General features: G+C 54.6%; 1 protein-coding gene across 1 annotated transcript in view; it reads right to left on the bottom strand.

Annotated features, from left to right (window-relative positions):
- Positions 1–18,256, bottom strand: part of NDUFA10 (NADH:ubiquinone oxidoreductase subunit A10) — a gene marked incomplete at its 5' end in the record, with an annotated part of 30,528 nt that extends 12,272 nt beyond the window's left edge. Inside the window, 8 exons of the mRNA XM_080689641.1 lie at positions 2,749–2,834; positions 4,218–4,272; positions 8,926–9,005; positions 10,031–10,152; positions 12,694–12,780; positions 15,190–15,402; positions 16,272–16,440; positions 18,173–18,256. Coding sequence (XP_080545767.1) covers positions 2,749–2,834; positions 4,218–4,272; positions 8,926–9,005; positions 10,031–10,152; positions 12,694–12,780; positions 15,190–15,402; positions 16,272–16,440; positions 18,173–18,256 — 896 coding nt within the window. The remainder of the gene's footprint in view (positions 1–2,748; positions 2,835–4,217; positions 4,273–8,925; positions 9,006–10,030; positions 10,153–12,693; positions 12,781–15,189; positions 15,403–16,271; positions 16,441–18,172) is intronic.
- Positions 18,257–21,484: the final 3,228 nt, after the last annotated feature.

Raw genomic sequence — 21,484 nt, 5'->3', positions numbered from 1 at the left:
GCTGGAGACTTGCACCTGTGTAAGACTGGCAGATTCAGCAGCCGAGGATCCGAGAGGACATGGGTGACCCCGTCGCCACACGTCAGCTCTGTGGGTGTCCACGACTGACAGTGACGGCGCTCTCCCTCCAGTGGCAAACCCACGCTCCCCCAGCTCAGCAGAGCACCAGCAGAGACAGAAAATGGGCCTGGCCTGCAAACCCTCAGGAACGCGAAGGAGAAACAGGACAAAGCAGGCTCCTGGGCCACACAGAACCAACGACGGACAGCAGCTGGAAAACCTCAAACACACGAAGATGAGACCCTTCAGATGAAATGTGGGCAAAGAAAAAGTCTCGAGAGAAATCTAAAGTATTTTGAATTACATGAAAACAAAAGTCCAACCCATCAAACTCTGGGATGCAAGCATGTAGTGCCTAGGGGACTGGGAGCTCCGTGCACCACCAGCAGCAGGGCGTGGGCAGGCCCTGCGCGCCACCTCAGAAGCCCCACACGGAAGGCAGGCACCCCAAGGAAGCAAACAGAAAGCATCAAAACCAGAGCAGAAGCCAGGAGACGGAAAACAGCAAAATCGGTCAGCACTGAAGCCTGGTTAGAAACAGTCAATAAACAGGAAAAGGAAATTCACAACTAGGACCACTCGAAGGACCGGTAAAGAGCCAATAAAAACAAAACCTAAGTTTGGTGCTTATAAAAGGCAAAGTAAATGCCAAGCGTGGTGGCACATGCTTGTAATCCCCATGCTTGGGAGGCAGAGACAGGAGGATCGCGCAGGTTCAAAGCCAGCCGCGCGCGCTGGCTTAGGAGACCCTGTTTCCAAATTTTAAAAAATGTAAAAATAGGTCTGGGAGTGTAGCCCGGAGGTAGAAGGGCTTCCAGGAACCCCAGTACCACCAATAAATAAATAAATAAATAAATAAATAAATAAATAAATAAATAAATAAATGGCAAAGTAAAGCCTGTGCTTTTCTTTGGCAACAAGACTGTGTGCGTCTGTATGCCTTACAGCGACTCTCAGCTGGGGTGTGGCTTGGGGCAGGTGCTCGCCTTGTGAGCGCAGTACCTTGGGTTCCAGCCCCCGTTCCAAAAGACACCCCCCTAGAAGGCAAAGAAACAAAAGCAGCATCCAGAAGACAGGTTACAAGTGTGCAGCCTGGTACGTATTTTCTGGAGAAAAATTTTGCAAACAAAATCAATAGCTGTAAAACAAGTTTGTACAATGAGACCTGGTCACACTTACACACTTCAAGGAAGTCAGGAGGAGCTGAAGGGAAACGGGCACAGCTGCTGCTGCTGCTGCTGTTACTGAAAATGAAGGGCGGAGTAACGAGAGGCAGCGGCGCGCGGTAAATGACCCGGCCACGCTTCAGAGGCACCTGAAAGGGTCAGGCAGCAAACACTGGGCTCTGAGGGCTACAGCCTGTATCACAGAACCCTTGTCCTTCTAATGCTTGGAAAACGTAAGGAGCTCTGAGCCGCTGGGGCTGGACCACCACAGGCCTTGGTGCGTCAACCTGGCTCACATCTCAGTCAACAGATACAGACGCATATGTGGGCAGCTCTTAAAAATAAAAACTTTAAACGTTTAAGTAAAAAAAAGGAACATGTTCAATAATATTTAAAAACAGGATATAAAGTATACAGAAGGTACTACTAAAAATACATGAACTTATAAGCATTTAAAAAGATAGAAAAAACCTGCATTACCGCGACTCCTGGCTATTGTGGGAGAACTAAGGGTGGTCCGATTGCTGTTAGCCTTCTGCATGGACCTCCTGTCCACTTCGTCCAGCCACGCTCCTGGAAAGCCCTGCCCTCCCGACGCCCAGGCCCCAGCCACACGGGCGGCCTCAGCCACGGCACCGCCTGGTGCTGCCCGGGTGGTCTTCTTGCAACTCACAAGACCGATTTCCTAAAGCAGCAGTCAGTCCCCACAGGGCGTAAGGATGGCTGGAGTGTACTGACGAAGCTGGTGCCACAGGGGCCATTACGCTGCCCCTGCCCAAGTCCATGCCATGCAGGATAAAGAACATACACACGGGGCACTGGGCACAGGAGCCATTTTACACAGAGATGGAAAGAGAGGAGAAGCAGCGGGTGCAAAGTCCTCCCCTGTGCTCATGATCACGACAAACCACGGAGCTCCTGCTGGATGGCTGCCCTGAAGCTCAGCGGCCAGCAAGCGAGGCCTGGGAGCACACGGCAGGCTTGGAGCACAGGCACGCTCTTCCCACGGAGCCTGCGGGAGCCGATACCCGGTCGTGCCTGTCACTGTGACGGGCACAGGGGTGCGGTGAGAAGACGTGGGCCTGCCCTGCCCTGCCGCTGCGGCCTCCTGGCCACACTCTGCTCTCACAGCACCTTTGGCTGCACATGGACGCCACCACTCAGCCCCACTTCAGGCTGCTCCTCTCACAGCCTTCTGATCCAAGGCAGCTCTACTTGTTTATTCTGCCCCCCCACCCCCACTAGAATGTGTCAAGAAAACAGAAACTATGTTTGATACTATATCCTCTGGATCTGATCAGCGCCTCATACATAGCAAAGATATCTACTGAATTAAAAACAGCAGTCAGTTAAGGGATGTTCAGAAGGGAAGGGCGTGCCTCAGTGCTGGACAGGGACATCGCCCCTAGCGTCAGCCCCAATTACTTTAAAAACCTGCAGGTTTCCACACACGAGCAGACCCCAGTCACTGCAGCAGAGACCAGCAGGGAGCCGCGAGCAGCTCCCGGGCCGAGGGACTCACAGCAGCCGCAGGTTGTGGAAGGTGCGGTCGTCCTGGGTGAGCCAGGGCCCTTTGTCATGCTTGAGGTACTGGATGTCCTCCACCACCTGCAAAGAGTCCAGAGTCAGCAGAGCCCACTCGTGAAGTTTAAGCAAGCTGGCCCTCGGAGTTACAAGTATCTGGCAGGAAGTATCACACCACAAAAGTCAAAACGATGGCAAGGTGGACGGCCCTCAGTGGACGTGGGCCTGAGCACAGCCCTCCACATGGCTGACCCTGCCGACACTCCAGGATGGGAAAAGAATGGAGACCCCAGCTGAGACTTCCCGTGCTCATGACGGACAACTCACCTCTTCCTACGTCAATTCTTTCTAGAAGGTGAAGTGGCAGCGGGCCCCAAGGCCCACAGGCTGGGTCCCAGTCTCCCACTCCAGACCGCCTCCCAAGGGCAGCCTTCTCACACTCTCCCCCCAAGTAGGCCCAGCCTGCAACTTCTCTTCCAACTTTGAAAATTTGATGACAACAGTCTTAGAGACAGAGGTATTAATTATTCTTCTAAGACTCAAGCCATCTAAACATTCTGCCAAAAGGTATATAAACAATCTGAAAACATATTCGCATCACAAAACATAGAGGTTGGGGAAGAAAACAAGTCACTCTGTCTGACGAGCAGGATGAGACAAGGCGTCCGGACCAGAGTGGAGGCTCCTGAAACGAGAGCTGCTCCCTGGGAAAGCCCAGCCGCCCTCGCCTCCGCGCACCGGGCACCGAGGCGGGCTACGCTGGCGGCCCGGCTGCCCAGCCTGCAACACACACTCTGCTCTACAATCCTCGCGCCTTTTGTCCCTGCGTTTGTCTTTTAATGGTTCATGCTAACACACAACATAAAGCACTTGTTTTACCAGAGATGCTCAATTGCCTCAGTACCACTTAAGAAAATGACCATATTCTTCTACTTCATTTTTTATTGTCTTTATGGAATTAACTTTGCCCAATAAGATCTAGATACCCCGCTCTGTATCTGGATTCGATATTGTTCTATTAAGCTATTTATTAGTTCTTGCATTAACACCGGGGTCCATTCGTTAGTATGTGTGTAATCTGTTTCTGTATCTGGGGGTAAGCATACTGAATTATTCTCTTCGTTTCCTGGCTATTTTTTTCAGGGAACCACTAAGTTCCCTGGAAGCTCCCTCCACTGGGCCTGATGGGAAGAGCCACCGTCTTAACTGACTCGCTGCGCGGCGCCTTCACTCAGCCTTCAGCTTCACCTTGTGTTTAGAATGCCAAAGCAGGTGGCCCCAAGTTCTTTGCATCTCTGCCTGCTCTTTTTCTTTTTAATCAAAACCTCATAGCCAGGGAGGTGGTGGGCTCGATGGGCCATGACACGCTGATGTGCCAAAGGCCGTGAAGCTGGACGATGACTTGATCTCTGCACCTTACAAGGAATCACACTTACGCACACTCAGCAGCTTTTCAACGGTTCTCACCTTCTCCGGGTCTCGAGCTTCCCTTGCGCTGTAGACCAAAACCTCGCATTTCTCACTGTAAGAGAAAAGCACACGGCGTTAAGGCTCTTTCCAGGACGAAGTCCGTGTGCAAGGAGCCCAAGCCACTTGGGTCTCCTGCTTCACACGCTGTAACCCTCTGCCTGGGCACCGTGCTGGGCAGGCCAGCGCCAGACAGGGACAGAGCAGGCCTGCTTCCTGCTCCCCCTCACCACAGTGCCCTAGCCCATGAGCCTGACACGCCACGGCCACCACGGTCAGGGGCACGAGAACGCAGGCCGCCTGCCGCGCCCACTCCCCCCAACCGCATCTCGTCACAGGAGACAGACTGGCCCAGGGCCTCAGCCGTCGTGGCACCAGAAGCAGGTGGACAGACCGACAGAGGGGCACAGAGCAAGCCTGCATATAGCCCGCACCAGCCAGACCGTGCAGCGGGGTGGCAGCAACACAGCCCCTTGGTCTTTAGGCTTTAGTACAGATCCTGAACGTCACTGCCGGGCCTCACAGGGCAGGGACTGCAGCTCACCATTCCCTTCCACCTGCCTCCTCCCAGGCTTACACCACCCATGGGGAGCCCCAGCTGCCAGCAGGGGCTGACAGAACACAGCACACCTCCCCAGCAAGGGGCTGCCTCCGCCATCCCCTCAAGACAGCCAGCGGGCCGCGAGCACCCCCAGCAGGCAGGCAGGCGCCGCCGGAGGCTGGCACTGCAAAATGCTGGGTATCAACAAGCAAGTGCAGGAGGTCGGAAAATACCTTCTGGATTTTATTGCACAAATGACCTAAGAGTTTTAGGTGATACCCTAATTGCTATAGGTTTCTTGAATTTTGTGTAAAATTGTCAAATTTCAGAGAAAGCCTAAGTCCCAGCCACTACAGAACTGCAGCGTGGTCTTGGTGTGTGACTCAGCAAGTACTGTAGTGCGCATGCACAGAGTGCTTCAGCTGCTTCGTCTCCAAACGCAATGGCTCTCGTCAATCTGCACAGCTTGAGCTGCCAGACGGAATTCACTTTAACACCCGACAGAGACCCCAGCCACCTCGGTGCCCGAGGGTAACGATAAGCTACAGAGCGGAGGAGGCATGAGGCACAACCTTTAAAAATGTAGTTCTGAGCCGGGTGCAGTGGCGCACACTTGTAATCCCTGCACTTGCGAGGCGGGGACAGGAGGATCGTGCAGGTTTGAAGCCAGCCGCGCAGGTTCAGGGCAGCCGCGCTGGCTTGAGACCCTGTTTCCAAATTTTTTTAAAAAAGTAATAAAAATAGGTCTTGGGAGTGCAGCCGGAGGTAGAAGGGTTTCCAGGAACCCCAGAACCACCAAAAAAAAAAAAAAAAAAAAAAAAAAATGTAGTTCTGATGTGTTCCTTTGGGAAAGGCAACACTGAACACACACATGTAAGCATGCGTATGATGCCTACACCGGCCACTGGCTCTCACGAGTGGCTGACAGCAGAGCTCTATGGTTTCCTGGTAGAGGACACAGGGCACAGCCCTGCATACCATGCCCAGGGCCAGCGCAGCTCTCTGCAGAGGGCTGCGCGGGGAGTGCAGAGAGGACTGGGCTCTGGGTACAGCCCAGCAATAATGCACATTTCCTCTTGTTCTGTTTTTACCCAGGGGCATTCTCCCGCTGAGCTACACCCAGCCCTTTTTACTTCTTATTTTGAAATGGGGTCTCACTAAGTTGCTGAGGTTGTTCTTTGAACCTGTGATCCTCCGAACTCTGCCTCCCAAGTACTGGGGTTACAGGTGTGCACCAACACACACGGCTAAATGCAGAATCTTTAACTTTTACTTTACAGTCACTATGTTGTACTGCAAACAAACATTAAAAAGTCTCCTTTTAAAATTTGTCTTGTCAGGCGTGGAGGTACAAGCTTGTAATCTCCACGCTTGGGAGGCAGAGACAGGAGCATTGCGCAGGTTCGAAGTCAGCCGTGCTGGCTTAAGAGATCCTGTTTCCAAATTAAATACTTTATATATATATATATATATATATATATATGGGTCTGGGAATGTAGCCCAGAGGTAGAAGGGCTTCCAGGAACCTCAGTACCACCAAAAAAAAAAAAATTGTCTCGCTTGCCCCAGCAGTGGAAGGAAGGCTCTGCCGAGGGAAGAGCTGCACTGGGCTTGAGACGCGCCAGAGTCGGCTCGGGAATGAAGCGAAGGAAGTGAACACCCTCTCGCTTGCTACAGTGGAGACGCACGCTGCATGGTCCGGCCTGGACTGTCCCCAGAAGCCCAGGTGTGGAAAGCGCAGTTCCCGGTGCACAGGGCTCAGGGCAGGCTGGGGCGGAACGCTGCCTGTGCGTACAGACACAGCTCTCTGCTTTGGCTGCCTCGAGATGGGCGGCTTTTCTCTGCCACGTGCCTTGCCGCCGCGGTTTCTGCCTTGGAGTGGGCCCACGATGAACTGAAACGCCGTGAGTCCAATGACCTTCTCCTCTTCTCCGCTGCTCCTGTCAGGCATTTGGCTACCACGATGGGAAGGCTGACTGCAAGGTGCCCGTGCCCAGACGGGCGGCCCTACCCACACAGGCCACACACTCTGGGGGCATTCTGAGGCCTGCTTCCCCTCTGGGCGACGCAGCTGGGCACTAACAGAACAGGCAGACGAGCAACCGGAGCGTGACATGCCCTGCACTGCAATGTCCTGTGTGACGATTCCAGCAGCCTGGGCAGAGATGACGCGCTCTCCGCCTCGGACACTCGGTCTCACACAGGCCTGGAAAGTCACGCAGCTTCTTTCTCCAATGGGCGTGGGTGAGCATGAGCCCTGCTCCTCACGAGTGGATCGAGCGCTGCGCGGCTGGGACTCCGGTGGCCAGAGACACCCAGGGGAGAAGGCCCTCCACCCCAGGCAGAGCTCCCGCCGAGCACTCGCACCTGTGGCCGCCGCCATCCACCCTGAGGAAGGGAAGTGCTGCCCAGGGAGGACACGTGGCCAATGACACCACTGAGAAAGACGCCACCGAGACCGACACGAATGTCCACACAGGAGCCGGCAGCGTGCCGGCCAGGAATGTGTGGTGGTAAGGACCTAGAATGAGGCGCCCTCAGCACCACACAGTCCTACAGACGCTCAGCCTAGCAGCCACAAGCCCCACCTGACCGTCAGTCAGCACCAAGAAACCGCAAGCTCAGCATCAGGCTAGGTGAGCCGCGCACTTCTGCTCCGCGCCCCGGCTCCGTGTCTCCCGCCAGAAGCTGGCAGGCGAGAAAGACGCTGTCAGGGTTCTGCACCACGGACGTTAACATCGCCCTGAACCCGAGGCGTCCGTGGGCTCTGGGACACTGCACCTGAGACCGCAGGAGCCTACGCCCAGCCAAGCGGTGGGTGCTCAGAAGGGCTGCTATCTCCCCATCACCAGGAAGCCTGAAGGGCAGGTCCTTTACAATCACTGGGAGACAAAGACTGGCCCACCTGAGTGCAGGCAGAAGCCGCCAGAGCTCAGCGTCTACCAGAGGATGTGCCAGGAGCCCTCCACCTCCCCAGTGGTCAGGCGGAACTTGTGGGCTAGAAACTCGAGGACCAACCAACTCTGCTTATGCTATTTATGCACATAGCTCTGTACAATATACAGAGCGGAGAGGCACAAATGGCTTCTTCTGTACTTCTGGTCTCAAAAGGAGCCTACGATTCCCGTCTCTCCTACCAAGAAAGCTCATCACAAGCCAGCCGAGTAACATCGATCTCAATGCTGTGGCAAAAAAATACTTTTCAACTTAAAAACAAAACTTTTCTTCCATAATGACTGTGCTTTTGCCTGTTTCCACAATTTTAGATTACTCTGAAATTTAAACCAGGGCATGGAGTTTTAGGTATTAAAAGAGGCTCAAGTTTTTTAAAAGCATGAGAAATACTACTGAAAACTTTTAACAAAGCATTACCTCATCTAATTGTAACAGGACTCCAATGACAGTCATGACACACCTCATATACTAATACCCCCAAGATCATAGGATAACAAACTGGAAAGTGGATGGCACGAATTTCACTTGTACTTTCAATAAGAAAAGACACAGGAAAGGAAGGGAAAAGGTCGATCACTCATCTACCCTCAACACCCCTGAGGATGTCAATTAAAAGACTGTGGAGCCGGGAGTGGTGGCACCCACTTGTAATCCCAGAACTTGAAAGGCTGAGATAGGAGGATCGCAGGTTTGCGGCCAGCCTCGGCTACTTAGAGAGGCCCTCCGCAAGTTAGTGAGACCCTATTTCAAATAAAGAATGAAAAATGGAGCTGCGAATGTAGCTTGGAGGTAGAATGCCCCTGGGCTCAATTCCCAGTACCGCAAAAAGGAAAATAAAAAAATACATGAAAGTACTCGTGGAGACTGTCCATCCCCCGTGCATTTCAAAGCAATCCTTCTAGGTAAATACAAGTGTTTAGTTGCTACCCAGAGTAAAAGTACATGAGTCCTCTCTTGCTAAAACCTGACAAAGACTAGAGCTCGGCTTTACTTCTAGCATCAAAAGATTTGAAGGGTGTAACAAGAAGTGAAAAGTGTTAAAAAAAAAAAAAAAAAGGCAAACTAAGCCCCTGCAGAAATCAAACTGTCAGCTTGTTTTCTAACACTGAAACGTCCAGAGCACACCCACCATGCACTGGGGGAAGAGAAAGCCCTGCCGCTGGGGAGCCACTCCATCTGCAAAGCAGCTCTGGCCCCTCTGTGCCCACTCACCTCATCTCAGGGAGGAAGGTTTTCTTATAGGCATTCTCGATGTCCTGGAGGTAAGCAGAGGTCACCTTCATTTCATGTGGCTAAAAAAGCAGAAAAAAACAAACCGGAAATATTCGGACATTGTTTTCTTTTACACATGCATTCATAAAACACCAGCACAATCAATGGCGCTGCTTTCTTCTAACAGGCTGAGCACTGCCAGCAGAACTTGAGGGTTCAGGACAAGGCCTCAGCCCAGTTGAAATTATTCCTGAGTACAGACACTCTACGCTGGCCCAGGAATAGAGGCCCTCAGTTTTCTCTATTAATAAATGTCAGTCAAAGGAGTGAAGCTGTCAAAAATTATTCCGCTGGCAAACAAATACTAACTTGCAGTTCCCGCCTCCTGCCACACGAGGCAATATTAACGTGTCTAGATTACTCATCACACTCAAGAGCAAACTCTTTTGCATTCGAGGAACAGAGTGGCCTGAACAGGAACCACTGCGTCTCTCCTGTGCGTGCAGCCGAGACAGAGGAGGCCGGGGGGTCCCACAGGACGTGTCGGGGCAGCAGAGGACAACTGAGCCTGCCATTCGGAAAGACCTGCTGGCCCCCGGGAGGACCCCAGCCCTGCAACGGGCCCTGCAAAGACCAACCAGCAGGCAACCTCGTCTTCAGCACAATGCCCAGAGGGCTACACTCTCCTCCAGGAGGCCCTGAAGCAGAACTGCCCAAGGGGGCAACTCCGAAGGTCCAGCCCACCCGCCCGACGACCATAGCCGGAGCAGCTGGTGTGCGTGGAGGTCTCCACTCTGGTCTTCTAGAACCAGTGGGCAGGAAAAGGGGGAGGCTCAACTCGGTGGGAATGAAAGGTGTCAAGAACCACCTCCCAAGTTAGGAAACAATAGGACAGGGGGATCCCCGGAGAAGAGCACGGTCCGCGGCCTCCTGACGGCCTCCTCCCAGAGCAGCCCAGGTGGCCCAGGAGCTACACAGACCTGCACCGCGTGGGACCTTGGCTCCCTCCACCAGCACAGTGCCCCTCAGCTGGCGTGGGAAGACCGCCAGAACTAGAACGCTGTGTGACTTTTTAAAGCAGCGCGGCCCGGGCAGGTGGACTCACGTCTCCCTTCTTCTGGATCCGACTCTGGACCTCCGGCACGGGCACGTCGATGTAGATCACCACGTGCGGCGGCAGGTACTCGCAGAGGGTGATGTTCTTCACCTCATTGTAGTGGTCCACACCTGGCACGAGAGAGGCCTGCCATCTGACCCCGCCCAGGCTTCCGGCACATGCTCCTCCCTGAGCGAGGGACAAAGCTATCCGAGATCTCAGGGCCACCTACCAACAACAAACCCCACAACTCGGAGCCCAGACCCATGCCCACCACCGTGAGGTGTGGGACGGCCTTCCACGGGGCCCACGGACGGCACCCCCACGCCATGGTGTCTGCACAGGGATGCAGGCCCACAACCTAGATGACATAAAACACCAGGTTCCACGTGGGTTTAAGGGCCTCACTCCCTTGGAGTCCCCAGGGCCCCTCTTGGTGCTCCTGAAGGGGAGCTCGCCATGCACCCACCACAGTGCCTCACTGGAGGCCAGGCTTCTCCACGGTGAGAACAGCTTTTTAAGACTATTTTCAGACAATTCAAATGAAAAATGTCAGGCTATATTTGGCTGGGTTCAGTGCTTTTCAGTAAATTCAATCAGCTATACAGAATATCTGCTGAATCAGATCTGGGAAGAAATAAGGTCGAGGAATAACCCAACTAAAGTCATCCTACAGACGGCAGCCACGTGACAGTAGACGCTTAGGAGACTGCTGCTCAGAACACGCTGCACAACCAGCCACACCAGACACCAGCGGGACACACTCAGGTCACCCTCGCACAGCACAGGGACAGCATCAAGAGACCATCACGGTACTGCTGTCAGTTCAGAGGTAGAATCTTCCAGAAGTGGCAAGCAGAGATCATGCCAAAAGACAATTACTTTTACCTTAAATAAAGCACTTTTTTTACCTTAAAGAAAACCCATCCCGGAGGAGGGCAATTTCAGCGTGGTCACTGGACCAAGACCAGAGAGGACTGGGCTGGAGGAAGGGGAAGGACTGTGCCTAGGGCGGTATCACCAGCAAGGCCAGGGCTGACCACATGAACACATGCCCTTGCAGGACATGCTGGGCCCACTTCAGCTCCCGTCGCCCGCTGACCAGGCTCCCGCTGGGGAGGGACAGCTCCTCCTGCTCCCACTGCCGAGCGCTCACGTTGCTGGTTCCTTCAGCCCCCCACTTCCTAGGCAGGTTTCGCCTCATCACTGGCCAGCCCACTGGCCAATGCACTTTGCTTCCCCCAAAAGCAACACTGAAATGATTCTTGCTAAAGTCCCGGCCCAGGGTGAAACCCGATGGCCCTCCTGTCACGGCCAGGGGCACGACAGCCACTGCCCCTCCAGCCTCGGGCCCTCCTGTGCCTCCGACCACTCAGCTCCACTCCTCAGGGCTGGACCTGCCCAGCCAGGCACCCACACATGGCCACAGCCCTCGCTGTAACCACAGCGTCCCAAGACTAGCAGTCAGGGCCGAACCCTGTGCTGCCCAGCCCAGCAGTGTGGTCCTTGGGTCTTTAGCACAAAAACCTGGCCACCTGTGGGCCTCTTCCATGACCGACCTCAGGGAACCTCACCCCTAAGAGGCTCAAACAGGGGCCCCTCCAGGCTCTGCCCCTGAACCCCTCCTGCAGGCCCGCCGGACCACTTCTGGCTGGCCAGTGCCTCAGATCCAGCCTCCTAGGGTGCTGGCTCCCACTTGGCGCGGCCTCTCGCCCAGGCACCCACTACACCTGTTCCCAACGGGCTCCATCCCTTTGGAATTCCCCACACCAAACGAGTAATTGTACTGGTCATTCCACAGGTGGCAGCCACGGCATCTGTGGGCACTCACAATGCTTAGGAAACTGCTGTTCAGAACACTCTGCATGCACCAACCACACCAGACACTTAACAACTTTACACTCAAATCCAATCACACCGCTTCCACGCCTAAAGCCCTCCAGGGGTTCCACGGTACTCTCATGACAAAATCCAAGCACCCAGCACGAGGCAGGGTGCCAGGCCCCGGCCCTCCACCCACCTGGCACGGCTCCTGGCCCCGCCTCCAGGACCGCACCTGTGCCCTTGCCGCTTCAGTCTCTGCACACCTTACCCGGCACGCACGCTCACAGTCCAGACTGCAGCTCCTCACCTGCTCAGCCACCTCAGGCACAGGCGGGAAGGCGGCCAAGCGGCCCAAGGCCTGCCGCGGCACTGCCGGACACCCTGAGGCAGACTCACCACCAACTTGATGCCAGCCTACTTTATAGCAAAGCCATTCGCCAATTCTTTTGCCATTTGTCAATGCCCAACACAATGCCACTGTCCCTAAACACACAAGCGCAACGTGTCAGAGGGGACGGGCTGGGGCAGGTGGGGGAAGTCAGACACCGCCTCCACGAGGAAGCACAGTGCAGCCCGCAGGTCCAGGGACAAGGGCGGCCCTGCTGGGCTGAGTGGAGAGCAAGGGGCCATCGTCGGGGCTGCAGGAGCCGGCTGCGTTCTCCAGCACCCGGGACTCCACTCTGCTTCCTAGTACCAGGAAGAGGGAGAGGGGGGAGATGCCCACTTTAGGAGGGAAGGGGGCGGAAGCTCAGTAAGCTTCCTTGTTGCCGTGGAGATGCTCTGACCATGGGCACCTGTGCATCCATTCAACAGCCCCGCCCCGGCCACGCTGGCCCCGGCACACTCACACTGCTTTCGGATGAAGCCCTGGTTGTACATCGCCTCCAGGAAGACGAAGTCGCTGAAGATGGAGCGCTCCAAAACCACACCTTGTCCTGTTCAAATACAGGTGAATAAAATTAAAAGCCAGCCAGCCAGAAAGCACTGGTAACTAGTAATTCCACTTCAGAAATGGAAGAAGAGCCATTTATAATTGCATTTCCACACCAAGTACAGGGAAGGCCACGCTGGTGCGTGGGAAGCCACTCCAAACACATCCTGGCGTCTGGTTGCTGTGCCGATTGCTTCACTCAGGCAGCATCACGGGAGCAGCTGGATCGCAGGGCGGTCCTGCATGGCCGCCCTTCACCCCACATCCCCTCGCCACACCGTCCTCCGTCTCCCGGGCACTCCTGCAGCCCAGCCCAAGCCCTGCGCCTGCCCCACGTGCGCCCTGCCTCTACGCCCCCAGCTCCCACAGGCCGCAGAGGGAAACGCCCAGCTCGGCACACATCCCAATGGTCCTTTCCTTCAGAGGAAAGCGCAGCCCTGCAGCCAACCGCCGCGCCTGGCTGCCTTTCCCGACTCATCGCTGTCGACGTCTGGCCTCGCCTGCTGCCATCCTGTCACAGGGTCCCAATGGCCCCTGGCCTCCCACAACCAGCCCTGTGGGGTCTGGGTACAGGCCTCCCCTAACTCACCCAGAGGGGCAGAGCGCAGCCACACAGCCCTCCCAGGCACTCGACACTCACTGCCTGCACACGCTTCCCCTGCAGCCTTTACCCCCCACTGAAACGCAAGCCTCCTTCCTCCGTCAGCCGCAGGCTCCTGGGATGGGCTGGCAGGGCTGGCTTTCACTAAACAATTAGGGAATAAATGAGCACAGCTCAAAAGGAAACAAAGCAGCTTTCATCTAACAAGTTATGAAATCAGCAGTCAGAAAACAGGGTGAAAACTGCCGGGCGTGGTGGCGCACGCTTGTAATCCTCGCTCTTGGGAGGCAGAGACAGGAGGATCACGCAGGTTCGAAGCCAGCCTCAGCTGGCTTAAGAGACCCTGTTTCCAAAAATAAAATAGGTCTGGGAGTGTAGCCCGGAGGTAGAAGGGCTTCCAGGAACCCCAGTACCACAAAAAAAAAAAAAAAAAAAATAGGGTGAAATATGCCAGGTGTGGTGGCGCACACTTGTAATCCCCGCACTTGGGAGGTGGAAACAGGAGGATCGTGCAGGTTCAAAGCCAGCTGCACTGGCTTAAGAGACTCTGTTTACAAAAAGAAAGTATAAAAATATGTCTGGGAGTATAGCCTGGAGGTAGAAGGGTTTCCATGAACCCCAGTACCACCCCCCCAAAAAAAAAGAAAATAGGGTGAAATATGCTTCAAAAAGAAACGGGAGTGGCCCACCCTCTGAGCCATAGTGGGCTCCTGAGCTGGGCCTGTACAGAGCTCCAGAGGTAGGCTGCAGACCACCTATTCTCAGGAGCAACACCACCCAAGGTAAGGGTTTGTGCTCACGGGAGGAAAAAGGACCATCAGTAACTGCCGAAGCAGCAAGAGAACAGCTAGGTGCTTCTGGAAGTCTCTCGACGAAGTGTGCTACGCCGCCTTCGTGGTTCCGTGCAGCGAACGGAGGGAGTGTGAGGCAGTGGCTTCCACGCAGATCCAGGGCCAGCCCCACCAGTCATGGGGGCCCAGTGGAAATACAATCCTGTTCTCACAGCTCACACCCCGGGAAGCCACTCCAGTGGGAACTGAGCTTGTTTCTAAAGAGGCTGGTTGGGACTCTGAAGATCCACCATGTGGGAACCGCTGCTACATAAAGTGGACGCGGGGCCTCAAAGTCAACCAGCCCCCATCCCACCCAGGCCCTGGCTGCCCGTGAACATGGGCAGCTCAGCACGGCGGCTGTGATCAGGAGGTCGTGGCCACGGCCAAGTGTAACACACAGTGCTATTTCCCAGGAGAGTGGGACGCCCGCCAGCCTCATCTGCCCCGACCCACATTCCTCTGCTCCGGGATCCCAGCTGCACATCGCCAGGCTCTGGGCTCCACCTGCCCCAATACAGAGCCCTTGTCTGTGAGCCCACGCCCTGTGTATTCCGCCTCCTCCACCCCTGCCATCTTTTCCAGGGCCAACTTCTACCCTGTGGCTTTATGGGACTCCCAGCCCAGGTACTGACCTCTAGACCCTCCCCAGCATCTTTGTCCGTACCTGTGTGACCCGAGCTCCATCTTTCTGAACAACGCTATGCCCTCCCAGCCACTTACACGTCCTCCTCCCTGTCGCTATGATCTACACGCTTAAAGCAATGGCATCAAAGCCCACATCATCCCTAAGTTTCATTTCAGTATACAAAAACTGAAATCTATTAAGTTAACTTTACTCTGAAGCAAAAAGATGGATCTCAAGGAATGTGGTCTTACTGGAAACAGCAGGGCCTGCCTTGTCAAGCCCCAGAGAGAGCTGCTACCTAGTGGCTCTGAACGGTGGTGGGTTCTAGATCAGACACCAGCCACGGGCACAGACCTGTGCTCAGCAGGTGCTCCAGGGCGTCCGCGTACTGCACCAGGCGGTTGCAGTATAGCCAGGACTGCAGGCGGTAGCTGTTACCATCGTTGCTTTTGGGGTTGTCATAAAACTTCTCCAAACTGCAGTTGCTGAATTCGAAATCGAGGGGTTTCCCATTTCCTGTGACACTGTCTGCGTAATGGATCCCTGCTTCAGGAAAGTGCTTCATGCCTGAGAAGAGAGAGGTCTGGATGGAGCATCAGTGGATCAAGCACTCCCACCAGCAGCAGGTGGGACTAATGAACGCAGGTCCTACGCCGCATCGGCAGGGCTGCTCCTGGACCCGCGGAGTCGCCCACACATGCGCTGCACCAACGCTAAGCGAGAGCATGACCGCAACAGCATGTACGCTGACGGCTGCGCTGTGCCCTGTGGGTTCACCCAAAGGACAGCTTCCCAGAGCACGGGAGCCCTCTGTGTGTGCGCGGGCAGCTGCGGCAAATGCCACAAAGAGGCACGGGACAAACGTCTGCACGAGGAGCCGGGAAACGGGCCCTAGTGAGCAGCTGTGATGTCAGCTCATCCCAGTCCACCTGTGGTGGGCGAGAATGACAGTAGTGCCCTGGGGCAGAGGCTGCCACCAGTCCACACACGGCTACATGGAAGTGCTCTGCCCGCACTGCCAGGCAACACCCACTCACACTGATGACCAGCACAGACTGTTTAATTCCCCAAAGCTGAAAGATGAAAGTTTTTTCCAATAACATTTCTTTATGTGTGGTACTGGGGATGGGACCCAGGAACATTTTTATCTCCAAGCTACACCCCAGCATATTTTTATTATTTATTTTGAAACAAGGTCTCACCAAGTTGCAGAGGGCCTCACTAAGTAGCTGAGGCCGGCTATGAACCTGCGATTGCTTCAGCCTCCCAGTACTGGGATTACAAGTGTGTTCCACCATGATTGGCTCAATAGCACTTCAAAAACGTAAAGCATCTACCTTAGGTCCACTTCTGCCTGTTCAATACTAAACTACACCCAAATAAGAAAGCAGGCAGGTATCTGAGGAAGGCTCATGCCGCACAACACTCATTCGTACCTAACTTCTCTGCTATTTCTTTCGCGAGCTTCCCCTTCCCAGAACAGATGTTGCCGTCCACAGTGATGACTTTGCTGGATTCTGTCAGCTTTTTGGTTGTCCTTTCGCCAAGTATGAATGCCAGATATCCATACTTCAGCCTGCAACGTGCACTGGTATGAATCTGTTCCTGAAAGACAAATCACACAATAGGGTGTGACCCCAGCCACTGTGGGCAGCAGCAACTTCCAGGAGACCCCTGAGGGGTAGAACGCCAGCATGGACGTCCTTAGGACTCCCTCCCTACCCACGCTCCCTAAGAGCTGACACACTGCCTGTTCACTAGGCCTCAAGTGGAGTATGCTCGCTACATCCAGTGCAAACTGGATGAACAGACGGAGGGACAGACAGACAGGCAGAGGGGCAAGAGAGGAGCAGGGCAGGGAAGAGGGCAGGTACTGCTCCCTAGCCAGAATGGCTCACTCTGGGGCCCATTCCGAGCCCCAGGCCTAATTGCCCACCACCTGTTAAGCAGTTCGGGCTGGATGTGCTGCAGCACCTGAAAGCCAGCAGACTGGAAACTTCTAAACCCTAACCCCAATCTTGCTTTCTTCATGACAAGGAATACTCACTACCCAAGAAACCAAACCGCAGATGCGAGCATCACTTTGGCTATCTCCCTCTCCTCCAGCTCCACACCGCTGGCCAGACCCTACGCCCTCAGCCACTCTGGATCAGGCCTCACTGGCCCCCACCCTGATTCTGTAGACATCCTGGCACACCCCTCCCCATCCACATCTCCTGGCGCCAGCATCCCCATCTATTCTCCACACTGAAGCCAAAACAATCTGCCCAAATAAAAATCGGAGGGTGGGCGGAGGCAACTAAGAGACAACTGAAAAAGGCCAACACATGTGGCTGAGGAACGACACATGTGGCTGAGGAACGTTAGTGTAGAAAGAGGTTGTAAGACCCAGGAGATAAAATGAGGGAGGGAATGAACAGCTTATTTACAATAAGCACACCAAAAAAAAAAAAAAAAAAAAAAAACCTTAAATGTCTAAGAAACACACACAGACTGTGAACAAGGAGAAAAGTCTCTTTCATGTACCAAATGAAAAATAATTGATTTTTATGACAAGACAACAAGTGCCCTCATAGACTACTAATGCGGATTAAACCTCAAGGATACTGAGCCTCCATCAAGAATACATTCTAAGGAAATACACATCCATCTGTGAAAAGAGCCCCTGCAGACGCTCAGTGGAATATGGCTTACAATACTAAATATGTGAAACCAACCCCTAACAGTTCAACAAGAGTAGCGGGTTAAATAAAAATCAAGGTATTCCCTTATCAGGGAATACTAGGCATTCACAAAAGCAGTAAGACACTTTATTGTGAAAAAATGGGAAAATGTAAATAACAACAATATTTTTTTCATTTCTCGGTTTACTTGATTACAGAAGAGTGGGGGAAGACAAGCTGCAAACAACCCAATTTTAAAATGGGCAAAAGATCCGAATGGACCTCACAAGCGAGGATCTGTAGATGTGTTCAGCAACACTTGCCGGCAAGTGACGACAGTGAGGACGGCGCGCTGGACACGCAGAGACGGCGGCGAGCCCGCGGGGCCGGGACCCCTGCTCGGCGTCGCCTAGGCGGCCCGACCCACCCCACGCAGAGCCCGCGCCGCCCTGCCCCGGAGCGCGTCGGCGCGATGCTCCCCACGCGCGGGGCCCTAGCCCGGCAGGAGAGCGCCGCGCCGTGATGGAGGGCTCGTCGCTAACGCGGGCAGCCGGCAGGGTTTAGAGGAAGTGCTGGGGAAGGCGCGGTCTGAAGGGCGAGGCGCCGGGCCGCCCCCGGCCCCGGCCCGGCCCCGGCCCCCGCCGCGACCGCAGCCCCGGCCCCCGCCGCCTCACCACGCGCTGCGCGCCCCCGGCCAGGCCGCACAGGGACGCGGACACCGGGGCCAGCCTCAGGAGCCTCGGGAGCCTCAGGGCCATGGCTGCGCGGCGGCTCCGCTCAAGGACCTGCGGGGACGCGGGCGCGACGGGGACCTCTCCTGCGGCCGGCGCGCGGCAGTGACGTCACGGCGGGCGCCCGCGGCGCCTGCGGGGAGTCCGCGGGGGCGGGGTCTGGGCGCGGCCCGGGCCGGGTGGGCGGGGACCTGGGTGTGGGCGGGGCCGGCGGCGGGTGGGCGGGGCCGAGCTGGTGCCGCCGGCCCTCGGGCGGCGTGGGAGCCTCCTGCAGAGTTCTGAGGTTCAGGATCCGTCCAGGGGCGGCGGGATGGGCCGAGGGGCGTGGAGGGCCGGACCGTCCTCCGCCCAGTTTCTAAGGATGAGACCCTCTCACCGCCGCCGCCGGGCTCTGAGGGGGAAACCAGCTGGCCACCTGGGTTCCATTGATAGGGCCCAGCGGTTTTGGACTTGAGCTGTGAGGCTGCTCATTAGAGCCACCAAGACGCTTGTCTGGAGCCCAGGGCTCCCCGTCCTACATCTGCAGCCCCGGTGCACGTGGGCACCTCTGGAAAGCATCTCTAGCTCCCAGACACCTGAGCCTGGAGGGCAGGGAAGTGCGGGGGCTGGGGCTGCTCTGAAGTCCACAGGTCTTGGGGTCGCCCAGGGGCTTGGGGTGAGCACCTTGAATAACGTCCACAGACTGGAGAAGAGCACCCAGTAGGTGCCCCCGATGCTAGAGCTGCAGCCTCTGGACCCCGGGCTTCCGGCTCGTGTGGCGCGCCTTGCTCTCTGAGAGACCCTCTTCGGACTAAAGCCAAGCCACAGGCAAGGAGAACGCGCCTGCAGACCACAGGTTTGAACCTAGTCCTGGTTTCTGGAATATGTAAAGAACTCCCCAAATTGAACATTAAGAAACAACTTAACTTAAAAAATGGGCAAAAGATGAGTAAGACTTTTGACACAAGAAGATATACAGATGCCGAATAAGCACAGGAAAACAAGTGCAACCTCATTAACCATTAGAGAAATGGAAATGAAATCCAGTATCATCTTTAAAGAAAAGGAGGGAGCTGGGCACAGCAGTGCATGCCTGTAATCCCAGTACTGGGGAGGATGAGGCAGAAGGATTGCAGGTTCGAAGCCAGCCTCAACAACCTAGTGAGGCCTCTGCAACTTAGTGAAACTGTGTTTTTTTTTTTTTTTTTTTTTTTTTGGTGGTACTGGGGTTCCTGGAAGCCCTCCTTCCTCCGGGCTACACTCCCAGACCTATTTTATATTTTTGAAACAGGGTCTCTTATGCCAGCACGGCTGGCTTCGAACCTGCGCAATCCTCCTGTCTCCGCCTCCCAAGCGTGGGGATTACAAGCGTGCGCCACCACGCCCGGCTGAAACTGTGTTTTAAAATAAAAAGTAAAATAGGGGTGGGGGGTATAATTCGGAGATTGAATACCCCGGGTTCAATTCCCAGTTTCACAGAGAGAGAGAGAGAGAGAGAGAGAAAGGAGGACAGTGAAGCACTATGTCCCTGAACACCCCCTTTCTGTTCCCAAAATCTTGGCCAAGTTAAGGGATCAGTAAGAACAAGCCTGGCCAGAGAGGCCAAACACCTCTGTCTAAAGGACTCTCTTCCTCTACACACACTGGGAACTAGGGCGGCTTGTGCTATCTGTGGATGGCCACGTCCTTGCACCTGCACCAGAATGGTGGCTCTTTGGGACTCTGGTCAGACAAGCAGACTAAGCTCACTGGTGCTGGTGACGTCGCTGCTTCTGCGGCCCAACATGTAAAACTCCTCTCTCAGTGAGGACAGGTGGAGCCCAGGGCGCTGTGGGCAGGACACATGTCACTCATCCAGGGGCCACCCCTGGACAGAGCACCCTGAGGGAGAGGAGGTGCTGCTCAGCAAAGCAGCTGAGGGGCGGAGCGTCGCCTGTCACCACCAACCTCTTAGCGGCCCAATAACTCACGTCTAATATGTGGTCTCCTGCACTGTCTCTGGCCTCTCCACAACCCACCCCGCTTCCATGGTACAGTTGGGCTGGGAAACAATCCACAATGGGATATTAATGCAAGCCTATCTCAAATGCTAAAATAAAAACAATCGCATAAACTCTGGAAAGGATGCGGAAATCGATCCACGTGTACCTCTCTGCCTAGAATATCTCTAATAGTGAAAACGGGGTTACCGTACAACACAGCACTTGTAGTAGAGGGCATTTATCCCAGAGAAGTGCAAACTTCAGTTCCGTGGAAACGTGTGCGTTAGTGTTCACGCTCCTTCCTGGCAGCTGAAAACTGGGGCCACCCACTTGTTCTTCAACAGGAGTATGGATCAACAGAGCCATACTATGGGAATGCCACTCTAATAAAAACAGACTATCAATACACATGACGACCTGGATGGAGCTGAAGGGAGTTATATTGAGAGAGAAAAGCCAATCTCCAGAGGTTGACATGGTGCCGTTCTATTTCTATACCACCTTTGAAATAACAAAAGTAAAGGAATGGAGAACAAATTAGTGTCTGCTCGAGGTTAGAAGAGGGAGGCGTGGCCACGGAGCAGTGACACGGGGCGCTTACTGGTGACAGAGACGCTCTGTGTCTTGCCTGTGTTGTATCCATGACGCTACCTGTGCAGGGGTAAAATGATAAGGCTGCTCCTGCCACTCACTCACAGACGGACGCGTTCGGAACGAGGGGACCAAACAAGTGCCGTGGGTGGTACCAAAGTCCTTTCCTGGCGTGGGCACTGTGCCAGAGTCTTCACAAGTGATACCACTGGGGAGACCTGGGCCTGGCCACACAGGCCCACCCGTGTTGTTCTTTGCAATTTCCTATAAATCTACAGTTTTCTCCAAAAGGAAGCTTAAAAATTGCCGTATATGTAAGAGCATGAAAGAACAGACAATGAGAATCTTAAATTTAAGTATTTGTGTTAGCAGAAAGATACGAAGGACCTCAAACTTGTGATAGTGATATTCCTTTCCAAAGTAATCTATAAATTCAACCCAATCCCAATAAAAATTTAGCAAGTTTTTCTTTTGTTCACATGGACAAGTAGATTCTAAGATGTCAGTTTCCCCATTTGAGAAGGCCTAAGGCCAATCAAGGCAGTCTTGAGTAAGAGCATGGATGCAGGACGGGCTGCCATCAGCACAGCACTCAAGGGAGGCCCCAAGAGACAAAGGCAGTGTGGCTGCAGGAACAGACAAAGCCGCCGGGAGCAGGCCGGAGGCCAGACGCACAGGACCCACGCGTGCCGAGGCGCTGGGG

Source organism: Muscardinus avellanarius (genome assembly GCF_963383645.1).
Source record: "Muscardinus avellanarius genome assembly, chromosome: 2".
Lineage (NCBI taxonomy): Eukaryota > Metazoa > Chordata > Mammalia > Rodentia > Gliridae > Muscardinus > Muscardinus avellanarius.
The sequence above is the reverse complement of the archived record's forward strand: the minus strand, read 5'-3'. Positions and strand labels throughout refer to the sequence as shown.